Consider the following 22,464-nt stretch of genomic DNA (forward strand, 5'->3'; position numbering starts at 1 on the left):
AAAAAATTCCATTTAGCGGTTTCCGATAAATTTTTTATTATTATTTGCTTTTAATCCAAGATGGCTGCCATACCACGTGACCTATGACGTCACAATTATCATAAAAATATTCTGCATGGGTGTCACTCCAACCCTGAAAGTTTCGTCTCAATCTGACATATGGTTGCTGAGAAAAACGAGGTTTAGCCTGGACGGACGGATGGACGTACGGACAACCCGAAAACATAATGCCTCCGGAGACTTTGTCGGCCGAGGCATAAAACGTATAGGAGAACATATAGATTGAAAACATCCTCTTACCTGCTTAAAGTCCCTATTCTTAGTTCTCGGGTCCTGGCGGAACCCTCTTTGCCTTCCCTGTCGTCCATCACAGTTGCTCCTTCTTGCCACGACTCAGGCCTCCGGTGTGCATCTTTTCCTTGTTGAGTCTCTCGCCGAACCCTTTGGGTCCTGCAGTGAAGGCAACATCTCTGAGAATGGGCCTAATGCTGACAGACACGTTTGGTGTCAGGCTCTCCCGATGAAGTGAAAATAATTCAGCACGTCATCAGTGTCAATTAACTCTCAGGTCAGTCACTCTCTGTCTGTCGGTCTTTGTTTGTTTGTTTGTTTTTTTTTTGTTTTTTTTTGTTGTTTTTTTTGTATACTGAATCGAGGCTCGTGAAAGAGCTAACATTTACTTCACAAACAAATCAACCAGACAAACAAAATATATAAAAAGCGGGAGCGGAAAACAAGATGGGGAGAGAAGGTGAAGCACACAAACACAACATTTGAGAGCAGGGAGATGTGTGGAAGGGAGAGGGCTTGGGGGGAGGAGGCATGGGAAGGGGGGGGGGGGGGGGAGGGAGAAGTATAAAACACAAGGACACCAATGACTTCCAGGACAGAAGTTGGTATTTCAAAAAAGTGGAATTGGGGTGAAATTAGCGGGGGTAGAAAAGATCAAGGTTTTGGATGGGGGAAGATAAGAGATGGTGGTGAACAGCTGTTTTAAAGACCTGGAGGGTGGAGTGGGATTGAAGAGAGTGAGGGAGTTTGTTCCAGAGGCGGGAGAAAAGAGGAATGAAGGAGTGAAGGTAAGCAGAGAGTCTTGATTTTGGCAGTTTGACCATAAGAGGGTTGCAGGCAGATCTTGTGCGACCTGTAGGAATATTTGCGGGACAGAGCCCAGAGAGAGCTGGGGGGGCAAGGCCAGAGAGGAGTCGGTAGAAGATGGAAAGACCACCAACCTGCCTGCGGTGAGTGAGTGAGAGGCCCTTGGAGTTAGCTTCATCGCGGCAGATTCCAATGATTCTGAATGCTTTGGTTTCAACAGCGTGAAGACGAGCTAGGTGTGAGGCAGGAGCACCAGCCCAGAGGGGAGAGCAGTATTCCATTGAGCTGCGGATGAAAGCCTTGTATGTGGTGAGGAGCTCAGGTGTGCCAAGGAAGGACTTCGCACGACGGAGGATGCCCAGTCGGCGACTGGCTTTGGAGGCCAGATTTGAAATGTGGTTTTCCCAGGAAAGATCATGGCAGATAGTGAGACCCAAAAGCTTGAGTGACAGAACTTCTTGGAGAGGATTATTCAGAAAGTGGATGGGAGGGTTGTCCAGTCGGTCTTTTCGGAGAGACATCGTAAGAGTGTGAGATTTGTCAGGATTGAAAGACATGTTCCACTTGTTTGCCCAGTCTGTGATTTTGTCCAGGTCTGCAGAGAGTGAGGAGGCAGCAGACTGCCGATCTGAGGGATGAAGAATGGAGCGACAGAGAGTAGAGTCATCAGCAAAGAGATACAAAGGATTTTCAAGAGAGTCAGAGAGATCATTGATGAAGACCAGAAAAAGGACAGGGCCTAGAACACTGCCTTGTGGAACTCCAGCCTGAACAGGAAGAGGAGATGAGAGAAACCCATTCAGGGCCACACGTTGACTACGACTAGAGAGGAAGTCCGCCAGCCATGCGTGGAGATTTCCATGGATACCAAAAGAGGAGAGTTTGGTGAGCAGAGCGGGGTGCCAGACCGTATCGAAGGCACGTGATATGTCAAGGGAGACTGCTCTAATTTCCTGTTTGGCATTGAGGACCTCCATCCATTGTTGAGAAAGCAGAAGCAGCATGTCCAGAGTAGAGTGTCCAGGTCTGAAACCAAATTGATGATCAGAGATCAAGCCATTGGAGAAGAGGAAAGATTTCATATCTGAAGCAATGATGGATTCCATGACTTTGCTGATAATTGGGAGAAGGCTGATTGGTCTGTAGTTGCTGGGATCTGTTTTTGCACCTTTTTTGTGCAAAGCGGTGATGTTGGCAGATTTCCAAGCAGATGGAAGATGACCTTGAGCAAAAGAGAGGGTGAAGAGAACAGAGAGAGGGAGTGAAAGAGCGGAAGAACAGGATTTTAGGACCCGTGGGCTGATGCCGTCAGGTCCAGTTGCATAATCCGAGTCGAGGGTTGACAGAAACTTTTCCACCTTGTCAGGAGGAAAGGACACAGAGTCCAGGAGCAGCTGGGTACGACTGGGTACAGTGGGTACAGAGAGGGATGGGTTTGGGACACAAGATTTAGAGGCAAACACAGAGTTGAGGCATTCAGCTTTTTCACGTGCGGAGTCAGCCGTGTGGCCATTTGAGGTGAGGGAGGGGATGGAGGGGGAACAAACACCAGAAACAGATTTGACCAGACGCCACCAGGATTTGGAAGAGGGAGACAGATAAGAGAGTTCGGTCCTGAGAACGGAGAGATATTGTTTCCTGGCTCTCCTGAGCGTGGACACACACTTGTTTCGGGCTTTGTGAAAGGAAATGAGATTTCCTTCCGTTGGATTTGCTTTCCAGGAGACGAAAGCAAGTTGTTTCTGGGCAATAGCCTCACCACAAGATTCCGTGTACCATGGACGGGAGGAAGGGTATGACAACAGAAGACGAGATGGGATAAATCTGTGCATGAGAGAGAGCAGTTTGCTTTGGAAGAATTCCCAGGAAGAATTTATGTCAGAGGCAGTAGAGATGGGAGACCAGTCCAGATGATTGATGGCTGCTTGAAGACCGTGCCAGTTGGCCTGAGTGAAATGCCAGACTCGTCGACGCTGAGCAGGCTCCCTGAGGATGGTCAGAGAGATGTCCACTTTAACAAGGACATGATCAGATGATCCGATCGGAGCAGAAGAAGAGCAGCAGACATTTTCAGGGAAGTTAGTCATAACCAAGTCCAGAAGAGAAGATGTTCCGTTGACTGAGATCCGGGTCGGGAAATTGACAGATTGTGTCAGTCCCAGTGAGTCACAGAAGTCCTTTGCTGAAGAGCCATGGCTGGTGAGAGAGGTACCCACACCCAGCCAACTGGCATGGTGACAGTTGAAATCACCACATATGAGGAAGAGAGAGTTGGGATGGGTAGATAGAAGTTGGTCCATATTCTCAGACAGCGAGATGTAGATGGAGTCATCACTGTTTGGTGGACGGTACAACACACATATGAACAAAAGGTGGGAGCGAAGGGGAAGCCGTAGCCAAAGGTATTCCTGGGGGTGAGGTGGAGAGAGGGCAGTGCAGGGCGAGTGAGGAAGAGAGTTTTTTATAAAGATAGCAACCCCACCTCCAGGACGAGGCTCAGGTCTATCATACCGGAGTAGGGAGTAACCTGGGAGAGATACCAAGGAATCAGAGACATCGTGAAGGAGGAAAGTTTCTGTTAAGCAGATCACGTCTGGTTTGTCAGAAGCAACCTGTATGGAGAGATCAGACATGTTTGAGCGAAGGCCCCGGATGTTTGAGGTCCATACTGTTAAGGAAGAGGAAGGGGGAACATCGGATACAGAACAGGGGGGGGGGAGCGGTAGGGTAAGATGTGGAAGAGGAGGAAGAGGTAGGGAGAGCTGTTGAAGGTGTGTCAGAGATTACAGAATAGCTCGGAGAAAGGGAAGGATGGGGCAGACAAAAGGTTTGATGGTGATTGGGAGAGGCGCAGTGAGGTGTTATTTGACGAGGGGGAAGAGCGAGGCAGAAGGTTGAGGGAGATGAAGGTGAAAGTTGGAAGGGGGAAGAAGCGGGAAGGACGCTTTGAGGGGGAGGGGTGAGAGGGGAGTCTAGGAGGGGAGGAGTGAGGGAGAGTCTCGGAGGGGAGGGGTGTGGGGGGAGATTTGAAAGGAATGGGTGATTGGGAAGATTTGGAGGGGAGGGGCAAGGGGGAAGATTTGAAAGAGATGGATGATGGGGATGATTTGGAGGGGATGGGCAAGGGGGTAGATTTAGAGGGGAGGGGTGATGGGAAATGGGATTTTGGGGTGATGGGATTTTGAAAAATGTACGATTAATGGGAAACGAACATTTATTGCAAAATGAGTTTCTTGAGACATTCGAGTCAAAAATACGTTTGAGGACGCTGGAGGGAGGATGGAGTGCTGGAGAGTTTAGGGAATGAATGAAAGATGCACTATAAGAGATGGAATTTTTTTTTGGAATGAATGGATTTGGTGAGCAAGTCGAAAGCATCCTTTTATAGAAGAAGAAGAAAAAGGTGTTATAGAATATGACAGAATATAGGTCTTCAGGGTTCAGGTGAAACATTTTTTAACAACGTGATCACAAACAGCGTGGTCGAAGAATGAACGAACGAACAACTAAGAACGAATAAACGAATAAAAACGGAAGGAAATGTTTTTGGGTTTTTTTTTTTGTTTTTTTTGAGATTTTAAAACAAGGAAGTATGGGATGAAAAGACCGTGAAAACAGAGACCGGAAAAAAATTTCAGCGTGATCGGAGAACCGCTGAGACAAAAACAAAGCCTAAAGCCAAGGTTGGACACAGTAGCCTAGTACTACACTTAGGCCTCAGAATACACGATGAGAAAGACCGACGATTCTGTACACAGGTACAAAAAACCAACGCCAAGAATACTATTAAAGACACCCCAATAGGTACATACAAGACCAGTTTCGACAAAAACACAATTGTGAAAAGTTACTTAACTTCGAAAGCGAACGTGCATGGACAGCTTTGAAAAGACGAGACCTCCAATGAGGTTTGTTTGTTACCCTGCGCTCACGAAGCGAAAAGCAGGGTTAAGCATTCGGGTGCGTACGTACGTGTCTGCATTTTTAAAATTCATTTTCTCAGCAACTGTTGGAACGATTGGCACGAAATGTTACCATAGAAGCGCCTCCGCCTGTATAATTTTTTTAATTTTTAATTATGACGTCATAGGTCACGTGGTACGGACGCCATCTTGGAAAACGTTACACCTCTAGATCTCCCAAACCGCTCAATGGAAAAAATTGACACATGGCTCATTGTCAAGTACTCCCCATGGGGAATAAGATACGTTGATGATGATGTCATCGGTGCCTTCATTATGACGTTATAATTCAGACAAGTACAACGCTTGATCTGATCAGTATGAAAAAAAATATCCTCTGCACCTGTTAATCTGATGGACACGAAATTTTCAGAATCAGTGGCTCCTTATGTAGAATATTTTTTAATGATAGTTATGACGTCATGGGTCACGTGGTACAGACGCCATCTTGGAAAAATCGAAAAAAACTTCGCACCTCTATATCTCCGAAACCACTCCATGGAAATAATTGAAACATGGCTCATTGTCAAGTACTCCCCTTGGGGAATAAGATGTGTTAATGATGATGTTATCGGTGCCTTCTTTATGACGTCATAATTCGCCAAATACAACACTTATCTGATCATTATGAATTTTATTCTCAGCAACTGTTGGTCTGATGGACACGAAATTTTCACCATAGGAGCGCCTCCTCCTATATAATATTTTAATGCTAATCATGACGTCATAGGTCATGTGGTACAGGTGCCATTTTTGGAAAAACCGAAAAACGTTGCACCTCTATATCTCCAAAACCACTCTATGGAAAAAATTGAAACATGGCTCATTGTAAAGAACTCCATATGGGGAATAGGTGTTGTTAATGATGACGTCATTGGTGCCGTAATTGTGACGTCATAATTAGACAGGGACAACGCTTAGTCTGATCAGTTTGAAATTTATTGAGCGTGATCTATACAACACTTACATTAGAGAATATAACATTATGATGTCATCGCTCCCCTGGTCTGGCAGCCATATTGGATAAAAGAAAAATAAACCTTCAAAAACAGAAGAATTGGCTCGCACCAAGTTGACTGTGCAGGATAAGTATTCTATGAATATCATCTAGTTGTTTTGTTGTTGTTGTTCTTGTTCCTCTCTTTTCAATATTTCAACAACAGTTGTCAAACTAGAGCAATGCGACTGTGTCGCCAATATGCCTCCGCATAGTCCCACAATGGGTAGATGCCCTCGTTCACTGTCCTAAAAATAAACTAGTTTGATTTAAATCCCTTCAGCTGTTCTCAAGTATCACATTTCTACCAGACATGAAAGGTTTCACATCGATCGGTGAAGCGGTTTCGGAGAAGGGTTTTTTTATTTTAAGTATCGACCTTCAAGCTAATATGGTTGCCGAATGAAGTGACATATGACATCAAAAATGTATACTCTGCAAAAAATGTACAAAATGTACACTCTGCATGTGTATGGTAGGGAATAACGTATGTGACGTTTTGTGTTGATCGGATAAGGTTCGTTTTCCTATCCAAGTTGGCTGCCAAACCACGTGACCTACAACGTCATCATTGCCAAACTATATGCAGCAATGGTTTTGGGTGGCATTTGTAAAGTTTCGCATCGATAGGGTAGGTGGTTTCGGAGATATAATTATTTAATATTTTCCTTCAATCCAATATGGATGCCACACCATGTGACCGTTCACATTTTTGTGATCAACCTTTAATCGCCATGCTGAGTCGATAACACACGTAAAGTTTTGAGTCGATGGCTTTGGGGGAAGATGTTTTTTTAAAGGTTTTAGGTCAAATCCAATATGGCTGCCAAACCATGTGACCTATGATGTCATACATTTAAAATAGAAATGGGCCAATGATCATGCGCATGCAATTTCAGATTTTTAGGATAACATTTTTCCTAATGGTAGGATAACATTCGATTAAAACATTTTTATCTGGTATACCACTTCACCAATGATGTCATGAAATTTTTCCATTCAGAGGTTTCCGAGAAATACTTTTTTAATTATTTGCATTTAATCCAAGATGGCTGCCATACCATGTTACATATGACGTCACAATTATCATAAAACATTCTGTATGGCCGTATGGGTGTTGCTCCTACACTGAAAGTTTCGTCTGAATCGGACATGTGGGTGCTGAGAAAAAAGAGGTTTAGTCTGTGCTGTCTTTCCCTCGTGGTCCCCCTGTGCTGTCTTTCCCTCACGGTCCCCCTGCACTGTCTTTCCCTCATGGTCCCCCTGTGCTGTCTTTCCCTCGCGGTCCCCCTGTGCTGTCTTTCCCTCGTGGTCCCCCTGTGCTGTCTTTCCCTCGCGGTCCCCCTGTGCTGTCTTTCCCTCGTGGTCCCCCTGTGCTCTCTTTCCCTCGTGGTCCCCCTGTGCTGTCTTTCCCTCGCGGTCCCCCTGTGCTCTCTTTCCCTCGTGGTCCCCCTGTGCTCTCTTTCCCTTGTGGTCCCCCTGTGCTGTCTTTCCCTCGTGGTCCCCCTGTGCTCTCTTTCCCTCGTGGTCCCCCTGTACTCTCTTTCCCTCGCGGTCCCCCTGTGCTCTCTTTCCCTCGTGGTCCCCCTGTGCTTTCTTTCCCTCGTGGTCGCCCTCTGCTCTCTTTCCCTCGTGGTCCCCCTGTGCTGTCTTTCCCTCGCGGTCCCCCTGTGCTCTCTTTCCCTCGTGGTCCCCCTGTGCTGTCTTTCCCTCGCGGTCCCCCTGTGCTCTCTTTCCCTCGTGGTCCCCCTGTGCTGTCTTTCCCTCGCGGTCCCCCTGTGCTGTCTTTCCCTCGTGGTCCCCCTGTGCTGTCTTTCCCTCGCGGTCCCCCTGTGCTGTCTTTCCCTCGTGGTCCCCCTGTGCTGTCTTTCCCTCGCGGTCCCCCTGTACTGTCTTTCCCTCATGGTCCCCCTGTGCTGTCTTTCCCTCGCGGTCCCCCTGTGCTGTCTTTCCCTCGTGGTCCCCCTGTGCTGTCTTTCCCTCGCGGTCCCCCTGTGCTGTCTTTCCCTCATGGTCCCCCTGTGCTGTCTTTCCCTCGTGGTCCCCCTGTGCTGTCTTTCCCTCGCGGTCCCCCTGTGCTGTCTTTCCCTCGTGGTCCCCCTGTGCTCTCTTTCCCTCGCGGTCCCCCATGTGCTGTATTTCCCTCGTGGTCCCCCTGTGCTGTCTTTCCCTCGCGGTCCCCCTGTACTGTCTTTCCCTCATGGTCCCCCTGTGCTGTCTTTCCCTCGCGGTCCCCCTGTGCTGTCTTTCCCTCATGGTCCCCCTGTGCTGTCTTTCCCTCGCGGTCCCCCTGTGCTGTCTTTCCCTCGCGGTCCCCCTGTGCTGTCTTTCCCTCGCGGTCCCCCTGTGCTGTCTTTCCCTCATGGTCCCCCTGTGCTCTCTTTCCCTCGTGGTCCCCCTGTGCTCTCTTTCCCTCGTGGTCCCCCTGTGCTCTCTTTCCCTCACGGTCCCCCTGTGCTCTGTTTCCCTCGCGGTCCCCCTGTGCTCTCTTTCCCTCGTGGTCCCCCTGTACTGTCTTTCCCTCGCGGTTGTCAGCTCTTTCACGAGCCTCGATTCAGTATTAAAAAAAAAAAAAAAAAAAAGTCCGACGTACGGATGGACAACCCGAAAACATAATGCCTCCGGTCAGCTTCGGGGGTGGAGGCATAAAAATGGCATTTACACTATAAAAGCTTAATGTACAGTCTGTCAGCAATATTATTCACAAAAAAAGGAAGTTTTAGACTGTTTTTCATGAGGATTAAACCATCAATAACAGGTATGCACAAACATTATTGAATTACACATGGAGAAATACTTGTACGTACTCCTCCAAGGTATTCATTCATTCGTATAGCATGGCCTACAGGGAGTGTCCATTCTATCAAGGCAGGTTCTTTGGCAGAGACATGTCGTCACTCCAAAGCAGGAAACTCCACTGAGGAAGCAGGAATGTCGAATATACGTATTCATGGTGCCCGCAAGAACTCGCCTACTCTTTGGAAAAGACACCGTTGGATCTTTAACGTCCACCAACTAATGCCGGCAGACCGGACAACCAGCTTAACGTCCATCCGAGGGACGGCACACATATTGATACCTCGCCCTGCCTACAAAACAGTTCTGGGCCGAGATTAGAACCTAGGCTAATAGATGAGTGTGCATACCTCTAGGCCTAGGCTATCCTTCCAGCCCACTTCATGGTACGGTTAAAAAAAAAAACATTAGACGACTGTGTTTGTGACCTCCACCTGTCACCTGGGATGGAACAAACATGGATGTAACTTACCTAAAAGCAATTATAGCTATGGGGTTCATTGCGCTTCGTCATGGCCCAGTTAAACTGCTCTGAGCAAACACAACTTGTCACATTTTCACAACTTCCATCATTAGTGACCAAAGCTCTAAAACATTGAAGCTCTCCACTATTCCTAAAGATTTTCCATCTTTGTTGATAGTTTCTTTTTATTGTTTTCAAACAGAGTAGGGGACAGGAAGCGTCCTCGTCTGATGCTTCTCAAAACTTCAAACCAGTCAGAATTTCCTGCTAACACACAATTTCTCTCCTTCATGGAACTTTTTATGAGCCAGTTGAAGTTTGCAAGGATTCCCATTCCTGTCAATATCTTCCATACGAGGCTGCGATCCACAATCAAACACTTTGCTGTAATCTCACAGACAATAAACTTCCTCTTGTATTCTCTACAACTTTCAACAATGTGTTCCTGATTGACTATCTGGTCATGAGTGACGCATCCTCTTCTGGATCCAGCTTTTTCGACAGGAAATTGTCTGTCTGCCTCGGATCTGAGCCGTTCTTGAATAGTTTTCAGGAGGATCTCGCTAGCAGGTCAAATCTATGTGATGGTTCTATAGTTTACACATGCTCTGGTGTCACCTTTTATTGATGTAATTTTGCAACGGGAAGTAGATGCATTGTTGCCATTTCAATGGCTACTGTCCAGTTTCCCATATCTTATTGCAAACTTTGTGCATCAGAAGGAAGCGAGGTTCTCCAGGGTGTTGATTGGCTCTCATGTAGCATTGTCCATTGCAGGACATTTGTTATTGCCCCACACATGTGAAGCGAAAAGCGGGGTGAAGCAATTGATTCACTTTGTCCATCTGTCTGTCTGTCTGTCTGTCTGTCTACAATCGTCAATTTATGATCAAGGAACAACTTCATTTCAATTGAATGTTAGATTTTGAACACGAATCGGAGCATGAATCGGAAAACGAACATGCAGCTTAGCAGTACTTTGCCTCTGAATTTGGCGTGACAAGAAAAAATTTGGCGTGACGAGGAAGATATTGGCGTGACGAGGAAGAATTTGGCGTGACGAGGAGGAATTTGGCGTGACGAGGAGGAATTTGGCGTGACGAGGAGGAATTTGGCGTGACGAGGAAGAATTTGGCGTGACGAGGAAGAATTTGGCGTGACGAGGAAGAATTCGGCGTGACGAGGAAGAATTCGGCGTGACGAGGAAGAATTTGGCGTTACGAGGAGGAAATTGGCGTGACGAGGAAGAATTCGGCGTGACGAGGAAGAATTCGGCGTGACGAGGAAGAATTTGGCGTGACGAGGAAGAATTCGGCGTGACGAGGAAGAATTCGGCGTGACGAGGAGGAATTTGGCGTGACGAGGAAGAATTTGGCGTGACGAGGAAGAATTCGGCGTGACGAGGAAGAATTCGGCGTGACGAGGAAGAATTTGGCGTGACGAGGAAGAATTCGGCGTGACGAGGAAGAATTTGGCGTGATGAGGAGGAATTTGGCGTGACGAGGAAGAATTTGGCGTGACGAGGAAGAATTCGGCGTGACGAGGAAGAATTTGGCGTGACGAGGAAGAATTCGGCGTGACGAGGAAGAATTCGGCGTGACGAGGAAGATTTGGCGTGACGAGGAAGATTTGGCGTGACGAGGAAGAATTTGGCGTGACGAGGAAGAGTTTGGCGTGAAGAGGAAGAATTCGGCATGACGAGGAAGAATTCGGCGTGACGAGGAAGAATTCGGCGTGACGAGGAAGGATTTGGCGTGACGAGGAAGGATTTGGCGTGACGAGGAAGAATTTGGCATGATGAGGAAGAATTTGGCGTGACGACGAGGAATTTGGCGTGACGAGGAAGAATTCGGCGTGATGAGGAAGAATTTGGCGTGACGAAGAAGAATTTGGCATGCAACGGGAAGTAGATGCATTGTTGCCATTTCAATGGCCACTGTCCAGTTTCCCATATCTTATTGCAAACTTTGTGCATTAGCAGGAAGCTAGATTATCCAGGGTGTTGATTGGCTCTCATGTAACATTGTCCATTGCAGGACATTTGTTATTGCCCCACATGTGTGAAGCGAAAAGCGGGGTGAAGCAATTGATTCACTTTGTCTGTCTGTCTGTCTGTCTTGTCTGTCTGTCCGTCCATCTGTATACCTACAATCGTCAGTTTATGATCAAGGAACAACTTCATTTCAATTGAATGTTAGATTTTGAAAACGAATCGGAGCATGAATCGGAAAACGAACATGTAGCTTAGCAGTACTTTGCCTCTGAATTTGGCTGGACAAGGAAGAATTTGGTGTGACAAGGAGGAATTTGGCGTGACGACGAAGAATTTGGCGTGACGACGAAGAATTTGGCGTGACGACGAAGAATTTGGCGTGACGACGAAGAATTTGGCGTGACGACGAAGAATTTGGCGTGACGACGAAGAATTTGGCGTGACGACGAAGAATTTGGCGTGACGACGAAGAATTTGGCGTGACGACGAAGAATTTGGCGTGACGAGGAAGACTTTGGCGTGACGAGGAAGACTTTGGCGTGACGAGGAAGAATTTGGCGTGACGAGGAAGAATTTGGCGTGACGAGGAAGAATTTGGCGTGACGAGGAAGACTTTGGCGTGACGAGGAAGACTTTGGCGTGACGAGGAAGACTTTGGCGTGACGAGGAAGAATTTGGCGTGACGAGGAAGAATTTGGCGTGACGAGGAAGAATTTGGCGTGAGGAAGAATTTGGCGTGACGAGGAAGAATTTGGCGTGACGAGGAAGAATTTGGCGTGACGAGGAAGAATTTGGCGTGACGAGGAAGAATTTGGCGTGACGAGGAAGAATTTGGCGTGACGAGGAAGAATTTGGCGTGACGAGGAAGAATTTGGCGTGACGAGGAAGAATTTGGCGTGACGAGGAAGAATTTGGCGTGACGAGGAAGAATTTGGCGTGACGAGGAAGAATTTGGCGTGACGAGGAAGAATTTGGCGTGACGAGGAAGAATTTGGTGTGACGAGGAAGAATTTGGCGTGACGAGGAAGAATTTGGCGTGACGAGGAAGAATTTGGCGTGACGAGGAAGAATTTGGCATGACGAGGAAGAATTTGGCGTGACGAGGAAGAATTTGGCGTGACGATGAAGAATTTGGCGTGACGAGGAAGAATTTGGCGTGACAAGGAAGAATTTGGCGTGACAAGGAAGAATTTAGCGTGACAAGGAAGAATTTGGCGTGACAAGGTTGGGTGTGTGACGAGGAAGAATTGATTAAATTTCGGTGAAGATTTGAATCCGGTTCCGGATCAGAGAATTATTTTTAGTGATTCTTCACCATTAAGTGATGGGGCCAATAATGATACCGTTGGACCGCGACATTCGCGGGGGATACATTCCTGGAAAATGCTGCGAATCCACGAGTGTGGGGGCATTGTTTGAATTGGAGTAAAGGGGAGTTTAGGCTCGTGGAAGAGCTTTGACACAGGACAAATCAGGACACAACATAAGAAAGGGAACAGCGGGAGGAATGGGAAAAGCCAACAGCAGGGCGGAGGGAGAAATAGAAGGAGACGGACAAACAATGGATGCGGGTAACGATGAGGGGTGAGGGAGAATGCAAAAGGTGGACAAGATGGATACATAAGCAAAATATTTGTGAGGAGTGGGGGTGGTTTAACGGGTGTAGAAAATATCATGATTTGAGATGGTGGTGAACATCTGTCTTGAAGACCGACAGGAAGGATGAAATTGAAGAAAGCATGGAAGGTGGTTTCACAGGCGGGGAAAAAGAGGAATGAGTGGAGGGATCCAGTGGTTCTGGATTTAGTCAGTTTCACTTGGAGGGGGTTGTTGATGGACAACGTGCGTCCTGCAGTTACCTTAGAAGAACAAAGCACCGAGAGGGCAGAGGGTGCAAGTCTCGACAAAGCACTGCCAGGTTTTAGAGGAGTAAGACAAGTGTGAAAGCTCATTCTTGAGATTGGACAGATGTTGTTTTCTGGCTCTCGAGAGAAGAGACACCTGTTGCGACCTTTGTGGGATGATCTGAAGTTGTCTGCAGTTAGATTTGCCTTCCAGGAAGAGAATGCAAGTTGTTTTAAAGCAACCGCCTCTCCACAGGATTCAGTGGACCATTGGGCGCAGGATGCATAAGATCATTGAAGAGATGGGATGAATCTGTGCATCAGAGAGAGCAGGTTTCTGTGGAAGAATTCCCAGGCTGAATTAATATCAGCGAAGATGAATATAGGAGACCAGTCCTGATGTGTTAAAAAAAATTTTTTTAACCGTGAATAAGCAAAGCGCGAATGTAGTATCAGGTCACATGTTATGAACAGCGAATACTCGGGTATTACAGTTTCCCAGTCCGCAGATGTTGGGACCACGAATACCGAGGTCTGACTGTACTGTATGGCATGATATTTCAAAAAGTTATGGACGACTTATGACGAAACTTGGTGGACAAGTTGGTTAGGTGACAAGAACAAGCAGATTCGATTTTGGTTCAGGTCCGATTCCAGATCCGGCCTATAAGTGGGATACAAAACGTAAACTGTTCAGCCTGGCGGAGGTATGCGCTCTACCGAGTGCCGTTCTAGTTCTGTATATTATCAGGTGTATCTTACCTTGGAATCCAGCCTGCTTGAATTTTCTTTATTCTTCCATTCAGCTGAGAGTTTCTTCTGTCATATAATTACCATCGCCAGAGGAGAGGATACTGCATTTGGGTCAGTTTGTTTGTCTGTCTGTCTGTCTGTCTGTCTGTCGGTCTGTTTGTCTGCGCAGAACATGACTATGCGTTTCTCTGCAACCGTTGGTCCGACTGACACGAAATTCTTAACATAGGAGCGCCTCCTCCAGTAAATTGTTCAATGATAACTATGATGTCATAAGACGCATGCATGGTATGGGCGCCATCTTGGAAAAACCGAAAAACCTTGCACGCGCCGCAAAATCTTCGAAACAGCCACATGTTAAAAAAAGAAAAGAAACATGGCTCATTGTCAAGTTCTCCCCATGGGGAACAACATATGTTCATGATGTCATCGGTGCCTTCATTATGACGTCATAATTAGACAAGTAGAACGTTTGATCTGATAAGTTTGAAATTTATTAAGCGTGATCTACACAAAAATGGTATGGGCGAATTAAATTGATGACGTCATCTGTCACGTGGTTCAGCAGCCATATTGGATTGAACATAAATCTACGTCATCAATAAACCACACAAACACAGCAGCGCTAATAAACACCACACAAAATACGCCACATAAACACGTCCTGGTGAGGGCCTGCAATCTTTGATTGCTATTTCTTGTTTTTATTGGGTGTTCTTTTCCATCTTTTAAACAATATTGATATTGATTCGTCTCAAATTTCTTCTGAATCTTTCTCTTCCTCATCTTGCATGAATATGTTGAATCCGTTTTGTACATGATCTGTGTAATCAGCACTTGTATAATGTAGATTGAATCTCCGTGGCTTGGATGTGATTTTCAATTTGTCGAGCTTGATATTAAGCTCGCCAAATTGAAAATCACATCCAAGCCACGGAGATCTCCACGATCAATCTCCACGAAATCTCCACGCATGGCTGGCGGACTTCCTCTCTCGTCGTAGTCAACGTGTGGCCCTGAATGGGTTTCTCTCATCTCCTCTTCCTGTTCAGGCTGGAGTTCCCCAAGGCAGTGTTCTGGGCCCTGTGCTTTTTCTGGTCTTCATCAATGATCTCTCTGACTCTCTTGAAAATCCTCTCTATCTCTTTGCTGATGACTCCACTCTCTGCCGCTCCATTCCTCATCCCTCAGATCGGCAGTCTGCAGCCTCCTCACTCTCTGCAGACCTGGACAAAATCACAGACTGGGCAAACAAGTGGAACATGTCTTTCAATCCTGACAAATCTCACACTCTTACGATGTCTCTCCGAAAAGACCAACTGGACAACCCTCCCATCTACTTTCTGAATAATCCTCTCCAAGAAGTTCTGTCACTCAAGCTTTTGGGTCTCACTATCTGCCATGATCTTTCCTGGGATAACCACATTTCCAAGCTGGCCTCCAAAGCCAGTCGCCGACTGGGCATCCTCCGTCGTGCGAAATCCTTCCTTGGCACACCTGAGCTCCTCACCACATACAAGGCTTTCATCTGCAGCTCAATGAAATACTGCTCTCCCCTCTGGGCTGGTGCTCCTGCCTCACACCTAGCTCGGCTTCACGCTGTTGAAACCAAAACTTTCAGAATCATTGGAATCTCCTGCGATGAAGCTATCTCTGAGGGCCTTTCACTCACTCACCGCAGGCAGGTAGGTGGTCTTTCCGTCTTCTACCGACTCCTCTCCGGCCTTGCTCCTCCAGCTCTCTCTGGGCTATGTCCCCCAAATATTCCTGCAGGTCGCACAAGATCTACCTGCAACCCTCTTATGGTTAAACTGCCAAAATCAAGACTCTCTGCTCACCTTCACTCCGTCATTCCTCTTTTCTCCCGCCTCTGGAACAAACTCCCTCACTCTCTTCAATCCCACTCCTCCCTCCAGGTCTTTAAAACGGCTGTTCACCACCATCTCTTATCTTCCCCAATCCAAAACCTTGATCTTTTCTACCCCCGCTAATTTCACCCCAAATCCACTTTTTTGAGGTGACTTTTGTCTTCTTTCCTGGAAGTCCTTGGTGTCCTTACGTTTTATACCTATCCTGCCTCCCCCCAGGCCCTCTGCCTCCCACACATCTCCCGATGTCCCTGCCCTCAAATGTTGTGTTTGTGTGCTTCCTCCCCTTCTCTCCCCATCTTGTCGACCACTCCCCTTTTTATATACTTTGTTTGCTTGTTTGTTTGATTTGTTTGTTTGATAAATGTTAGCTCTTTCACGAGCCTCGACTCTGTATACAAAAAAAAAGAAAAAAAAAGGGTGGTGCAAAGTAGTTGGCGATCAGAACTGCAATCCACTCCACGAAGTGCATGAACATTTTTGATTGATGATTGCCATCAATTTTGGCTTATGGAATAATCATTCTGGTTTTTAAGACAGGTTGGTTGGAGATGTCCATGTATAAAGTCTTCTTGGATGATGATGTTGGAAAGAGCATTATATAATCCAAGCCGTTTCCTGCACAGAACTCAGTCTTTCTCCTTATTCGTTCTTTTTAGCCCTTGGATGCAGTGATTGGGCCTCGCAGGCCCACAAGGTTTTTTTTGTTGCAAAAACTATGCTGTACAATTTTTTTTTGGAATGAGCCTCATTTTCACCGACTTTCATGTTGTTACACAAAATTCAGTGACATAAATAAATAAATAAATTCATTCAGGCTCGTGGGAAAATCTTCATTCTTCACTTCTAACCCGAACATCCGACACGAATGCAGGCCTGGGGCCTTTGAGGCGCCGCATAAATGTTGTTGTACTACGGTTATATCATTATTTTCTTGATATGAGCCTCATTATATGCTCCTATAACTTGGTTACAAATAATTCAGTGACAAAAATATGGAAATTTAAAAAACTTTACACGAATACATTTGTGGGGCCTCCGAGGCCCAACGGCTGCATAGGTGTAGGATTTTTGACAGTTGTGGACATATACATCCTAAATAAAAGGATTAGTGAATCATATTTTTTGAGCAAATAATACTCCATGAGCCTCAACTTTTTAGAGAAAAAAAAGTTGAAAAACCAAGAACAAAAAAATGTTTTTGCAAAAAAACAGATTCATTACTTGTATGGGATTCTTCCAACTAATAGGATCAATGATTCACATTTTCTGAGCAAATACACATCCATGAGCATCGAATTGGATTGAAAAAGGATATGAAAGAGAAGAAATCTATAAAAAATAAAAAATAAAGAAAGATTACACGAATACATCCGTTGGGCCTCCGAGGCCCAATGGCTGCGTTTCTGTAGGATTTTTGACGCCTGCATCTAAGAGTTAAGTTAGACCGACCGCCAATCACGAGAGTTATGTGTTTGCTTGGAAATCTATTCAATGTCATAAAACTTTTCAATTTCTTCTTCGTCAGCTGTTGATGTTGGTGAATAGACTCGATCTAGTGTGATGTTAATTGGCTTTGATTTTAACTCGATTATTATTATTCTCGAATTTATAGGATTGCATCCCAATATACATCTTGACAATTCTCGATGAGCCATAACTGACACTAATTGCTCTCCAGTATCCTTGTTTCCTCAATAATAAACCGTGTCTTCATTTCTAGTAGTGAACGGATCTTTTCCTGCCCAGCGGATTTCAGCAAGTCCAAGGACATCTATTTTACATCATTCCATTTATTTGATGACAATCTCAAACCTTCAAGTGTTAAAAAAAAGTCCGTACATTCCATGTTCCCACATGTAAACCGTTCATGTTATAGTGAGTCGTGCGGGTTGTTTTGGCAATATAACTGAATAATAACAGGATTTCAAAATCCCAACAAAGAGCTTGCTTAATGTTTAAAAAAAAGGCCCAAAAAGATCTTTCATTAAATTTTTCGTTAGAGTACTAGACGGTTTAAAAAAATGAAAAGCCGACATTCCAATTTTTAAAGGAAGCCGCAACTCGTTTCATGTTTCAAACTGAAGCGGCCATTTTTCTGGACTAGCATTGTTCAGCTCATGCCAAGGATCACACTTTATAATCTCTGAGTACCCACCAAACACATGGGAAAAGGGTTGCATGAAGACTGGTTATTATTACATTTGCACTTTCAACCTCATTTATCACATGTTCAATTGGCGCCCAAAATGGAGAAATTGCTCGAGACGTAAAGGACGTTGTTAGAGTTCTTCCAAATTCCACATGTTAGAGAACTTTCCTACACTAAAGATTTGCTGAAAAACAAACACCTAACTTAATAAATGCTGGTTAGTACCCCGAGCATCCCTCAGTTTCCCTCTCCGTTTCTTCCCTTTTCCCTTTATGTTTTACCGTTTCCCAGTCTGCAACACAAAACCAAACACCTTTCCAGGTTGCTGTCAGGCTGACAAAGTCATCTCACCGCTGGCTCTGTTTGACTTTGAGGCCAAATGTGAAAAGCAAACCACTGGAGCCTCCTTCACAAAGCCTGGGTTTGATGCATGCCTTATTACATGACCTTTTCCTTGATGTGAAAAGCGCAAAGCAGCTATATGAATCACCATTAAAAGGCCTGCTCAATATTTAATGTCTCTTTAATAAAGCTCGGTAAATAAATGCGTTATCGACCAAATTCGCTGTGGGAGAGTTCAGTTGGACAGCTCTTCCAGAGATTGCCTCGCACTCTCACATCTGGAAGTTGCTGTGGTTGTGGGACGTGTGAGGAAAATGTAAAAAAATAAAATAATTTATTACATCCTTCGGTGGAATGCTCACGTGAAGGCTCACAGATAGTCTTGCGTAAACTCAAAATTTGTTCGCCAGGCACCTGGGACACATGCATTCTACCAAAACCAAGATGGTGTCATGTGACCTGTAACGCATCAGGTCAACAATCTAAAAATGTGCGGAAAAAAAAAATTGATTTCTTCGTCCTTAATCTAAAATCCTGGTGTTGGCTTAGCGGTTAGGGTGCTGGCTTGGGATCCTCGGATCCTGGGTTCGAATCCCGGTCGATCAATGAATTAACACCAGGAGGGTTGACTCAGCCTGTCATCCTTCCAAGGTCTGCAAATTGAGTACCAGTTCACTGGCATTTTACTGTGTGTCGCAAGAGGCGACTAACAGGGTTGGCGGCAGGAAGAGCATCCGGCCGTAAAACATTGCTTCAAAAAGGGGACCAAGGTGCACGAAAATGGCCAACCCCTGCTCTGCGGGTAAAAATGGCCTCTAAAGGTGGTTCTTCTTCTTCTTAGTCCTTAATGTAAAAGGTGAATGAGGCTAGGAAGGGTGAGGAGGTTGATTTCACTTGTGTAAGCTCTAGGGTTTAGTTATCTAGTAGCATGGGCTCAACCTCCTCAACAACACACCTACAACAAACACATTCAATGGCAATCTTACAGGTACAACAGAACCCAATGACACAAGGAAGTGAATAATTATTGTGCGAGTTTTTACAAATTTTCATCTTTCATGACTTATTCATCATTCCAATGAAAACCACGCTTCCCTCTCCCCCTCAACCCACCCCTCAATCCTTCTCCATTTTTGTCCCACTGGGAAAGTACAAAGACACAACTGGGTTTTCTTTTAAGCGAGCAAAAGTTATAAACACATCGACAAGTACAAAATGACACACGATCAGGAAACCGGAGGTTTAAGTCATTACAAAAGAAGCTAAAACAATTTCCGACAAAAGTATTGTAGTGAAAGCACATGACACCTTCCTGCTCTCAGATGGCCATATGATAGGGGTATAACAGGGATTGCGGAATTTCCCTTAATGACCTTGACCCTATCCAGCAACGATCAAAACGCGCCAAGTCGCCCGAAATCCTAGAGGCAGACTTGTTGGCCTCCCGGTGAGTGGCAATTTTGGAAAGGGCAATGCAAACTTGGCTTTCATTCAGCTTTGCTTTTTGAACTACTCCAGATGTTGAAGGCCACATTGAGACGGCCAATTTCAAAGTGTTCATTTATCAAGCTCGACAGGAAATCTCCCTTTTTACTGTCACCAAAAACGCGACGGTTCCTTTCCGCCAAATATGCAAAAGCATTCCCTCGATTTTTCCTTCTACGGAGCAAAAGTGAAATAAACGACACGATATCCAAACCAGACGGGACATTACAACAAACTCACTTTCTCTCTCGTGGCTTCTCAGTTTCCATCTCCACCGATTCTTCATCATCCACCTGTTCTTCCAGCATTCCCTCCAACTCCCGCACCATGTCCGCAGGGCTGCCCTCCGCACCCAGAGTTGTGCTCTCTGACCCACAAGGCACAGAGGGCGGCCCTTGGGTCACGACCGTTGACCTGGAAACCCTGACCAAAGTGCTCCCCTCTGCCTTTCCGCTCTTGTCCTCTTTCTTATGCTTCCCGAACCTCATGGGAAAAGGCCGGAGAGAGGAAAAAAAAAATCTTTTAAAATGGAGTAATAGTCCCTTGGAAATGCAAAAAGCATTTCAGTCAACAGAACCAACACATAAGGTATCCATTGATTTAGAGGGATCAAAACAGGAAAGAATAGCGGATTTAAAAATAAACAACCTCAAGCGATGCTGCAACAGTTTTCAAAAAGTGAGTGTGGTTCAGAAATTTGTGTTTCCAACAAACTATGGAAAAAGCATGTTGTATTTTAAACCTCGCAAGGTACAGCCAAAGTCATAACCTCAATGGGTTTAATGTAAAGTTTAACTCCTGCGACGGGCAAGATCGAGCAAACATCTTCAATCCAAAGGGGAGGCGACCACATTCACATTGTTACTGCTGAGATTCCAACAAAGAGACTGCTTGTTCGGCTGAGGCCTATTTAATGGTAACAACAACAATTTACCACAACAGACTCATTCATTATATGGCATGCGCCGAAACAAGCAGTTTGTGTGATCGTATAATTATCAACGGCTGCCCTTGATGAGAAATTGTTTTTTATGGCTCAGAAACACCATCATTCAGGAGTTATTTGATTTCTGTTCATGCTGTGACTCGAACGTCATTTGCAGAATGGTCAAAAATGGATTCCGTGTGCAAAAAAATGATGGGACGTCACTTCAGGAATTGCTGCATGCTGCCAATGTCAGAATCTGGAGATGAAAAGGATGCAAAACCTCCACCCAGAGGAGTTCAGGTATATGTAACGCTGCCCTGAATCATGCAGGATGTTGTGTGCCAACTGTAAATAACATCGTTCCGAAGGGTAGGTAACGTAGACAAGACTCGAATGGGGACGTGAGATAGCTGCTTACGTCAAAGCGTCTGACCCGCTCTTAAGTATCGAGACAGTCATTTGGGCCTCTTTTCAATTGCACAAAACTAAATTTGAGACAGACACAGCCAGTCATGATTACTTGGTTGAAATGACAGCAACGAGAATCGACCTGAACTAATAAATATTTCATTCCCACATAATGGTTATCGAAGGAAAGTGCTCAAGCGGTTTGGGCTCATGTGACAATTCATGATTTGCTGCTTCAAATAAACAAACTTTGAATTCCCCCAACTCTCAGAATATTACATATATGTATACTGTGTGTGTATATTGTTATGTGCTCCTCCCCAAACCCCGGTCACGTAGTACCTCCGAGCCCCGAGAGGAGTCACGGCAGAAAGATGTGTTATTCTGTATGTCAAAGATCAATGGTGAAACGACACCAATTCTTACCAACAAACAAGTATTGTATTAAGGTCACACAAGAATAACAGTACAATAACAATATTAATCAATTGTACAACCAATATATTATTCCTATGATGGTACCATCAGTTTCGTACAATGTAACTCACTGTGCTCCAAATGAGCGAAACTAACATTCCCAATGTCTCTGTTCTGGCTTCAAGCCAAAGTCGATCCACCAGTGATCGTCAGAACGATGTTGTATCGAGACCAGAATCCCGCTCGGTTCACAGTCACACTGCCAAAGATGGGCAAAGGTACCCTCAAGAGGCGACTGGGAAATCACACCTTCGGGTATGGACGTTCAATGGCTCCCCTTACGGCGAACCGCAAGTTCCCACTCAAAATCCACGTTACACACACACACACACCAGGTTAACGTTTGGATGCGGTGGAATGGTTAAAGCGAGGTGAAGAGCCTAGAGCGATGCGAAATTCAGCGTGAGGCAAAATGGCCAACGGTCCGTTCTTGAGACGTAACGGCACTCCAATGATCCTCTTCGGAATCAACCGCAAAACCTGTCACGCAGGTTTATCTGTCACAGCGATTACAACTCTGTCGCAGGAATCCCTTTCCCAGGAAACCCCAAAGTTCGCTCATGACCCCCGTTCGCCAGCGTTTGCTCAAAACCTCAACGCAGCTCGGCTCCTTCTCCGACCTCACACGCTCCGCCGCTTCTTCCTCTTCTTCTTCGTCCGGTTCCCGATCTGGTTTCCAGTTTCTTTTTAAAACACTAACTTTTTTTAACCTTTCGAAAACAGTTATCTCTATTTCACCTAAACGATAACAATAATAGTACATGGAACCAAAAATGTTTACAGTGGATGAGAACCACAACAACGGAAGTAACGAATCCGTAACTATATATATATATATATATATATATATATATATATATATATATATATATAAATAAAATATATATGAATATATATG

General features: G+C 45.4%; 2 protein-coding genes across 7 annotated transcripts in view; one reads left to right on the forward strand and one right to left on the reverse strand.

Annotated features, from left to right (window-relative positions):
• The window catches only part of LOC144892699 (uncharacterized), a 400,706-nt gene that overhangs the window by 339,597 nt on the left and 38,645 nt on the right, over positions 1-22,464 (forward strand). The window lies entirely within an intron of this gene.
• Positions 1-22,464, reverse strand: part of LOC137429011 (partitioning defective 3 homolog) — a 455,854-nt gene that overhangs the window by 22,046 nt on the left and 411,344 nt on the right. For 3 of the 6 annotated variants that reach the window (XM_068118984.2, XM_068118982.2, XM_068118983.2), the window contains 2 exons: positions 19,994-20,236; positions 301-450 (listed from right to left, as the gene is read on the reverse strand). The exons of 1 other annotated variant lie outside the window; for it this stretch is intronic. In XM_068118984.2, coding sequence (XP_067975085.2) covers positions 301-450; positions 19,994-20,236 — 393 coding nt within the window. The remainder of the gene's footprint in view (positions 1-300; positions 451-19,993; positions 20,237-22,464) is intronic. 2 more of the 6 variants (XM_068118985.2, XM_078780919.1) reach the window with 1 other exon arrangement.

This window comes from Myxine glutinosa, chromosome 6 (assembly GCF_964187855.1).
Source record: "Myxine glutinosa chromosome 6, kmMyxGlut1.1, whole genome shotgun sequence".
NCBI lineage: Eukaryota > Metazoa > Chordata > Myxini > Myxiniformes > Myxinidae > Myxine > Myxine glutinosa.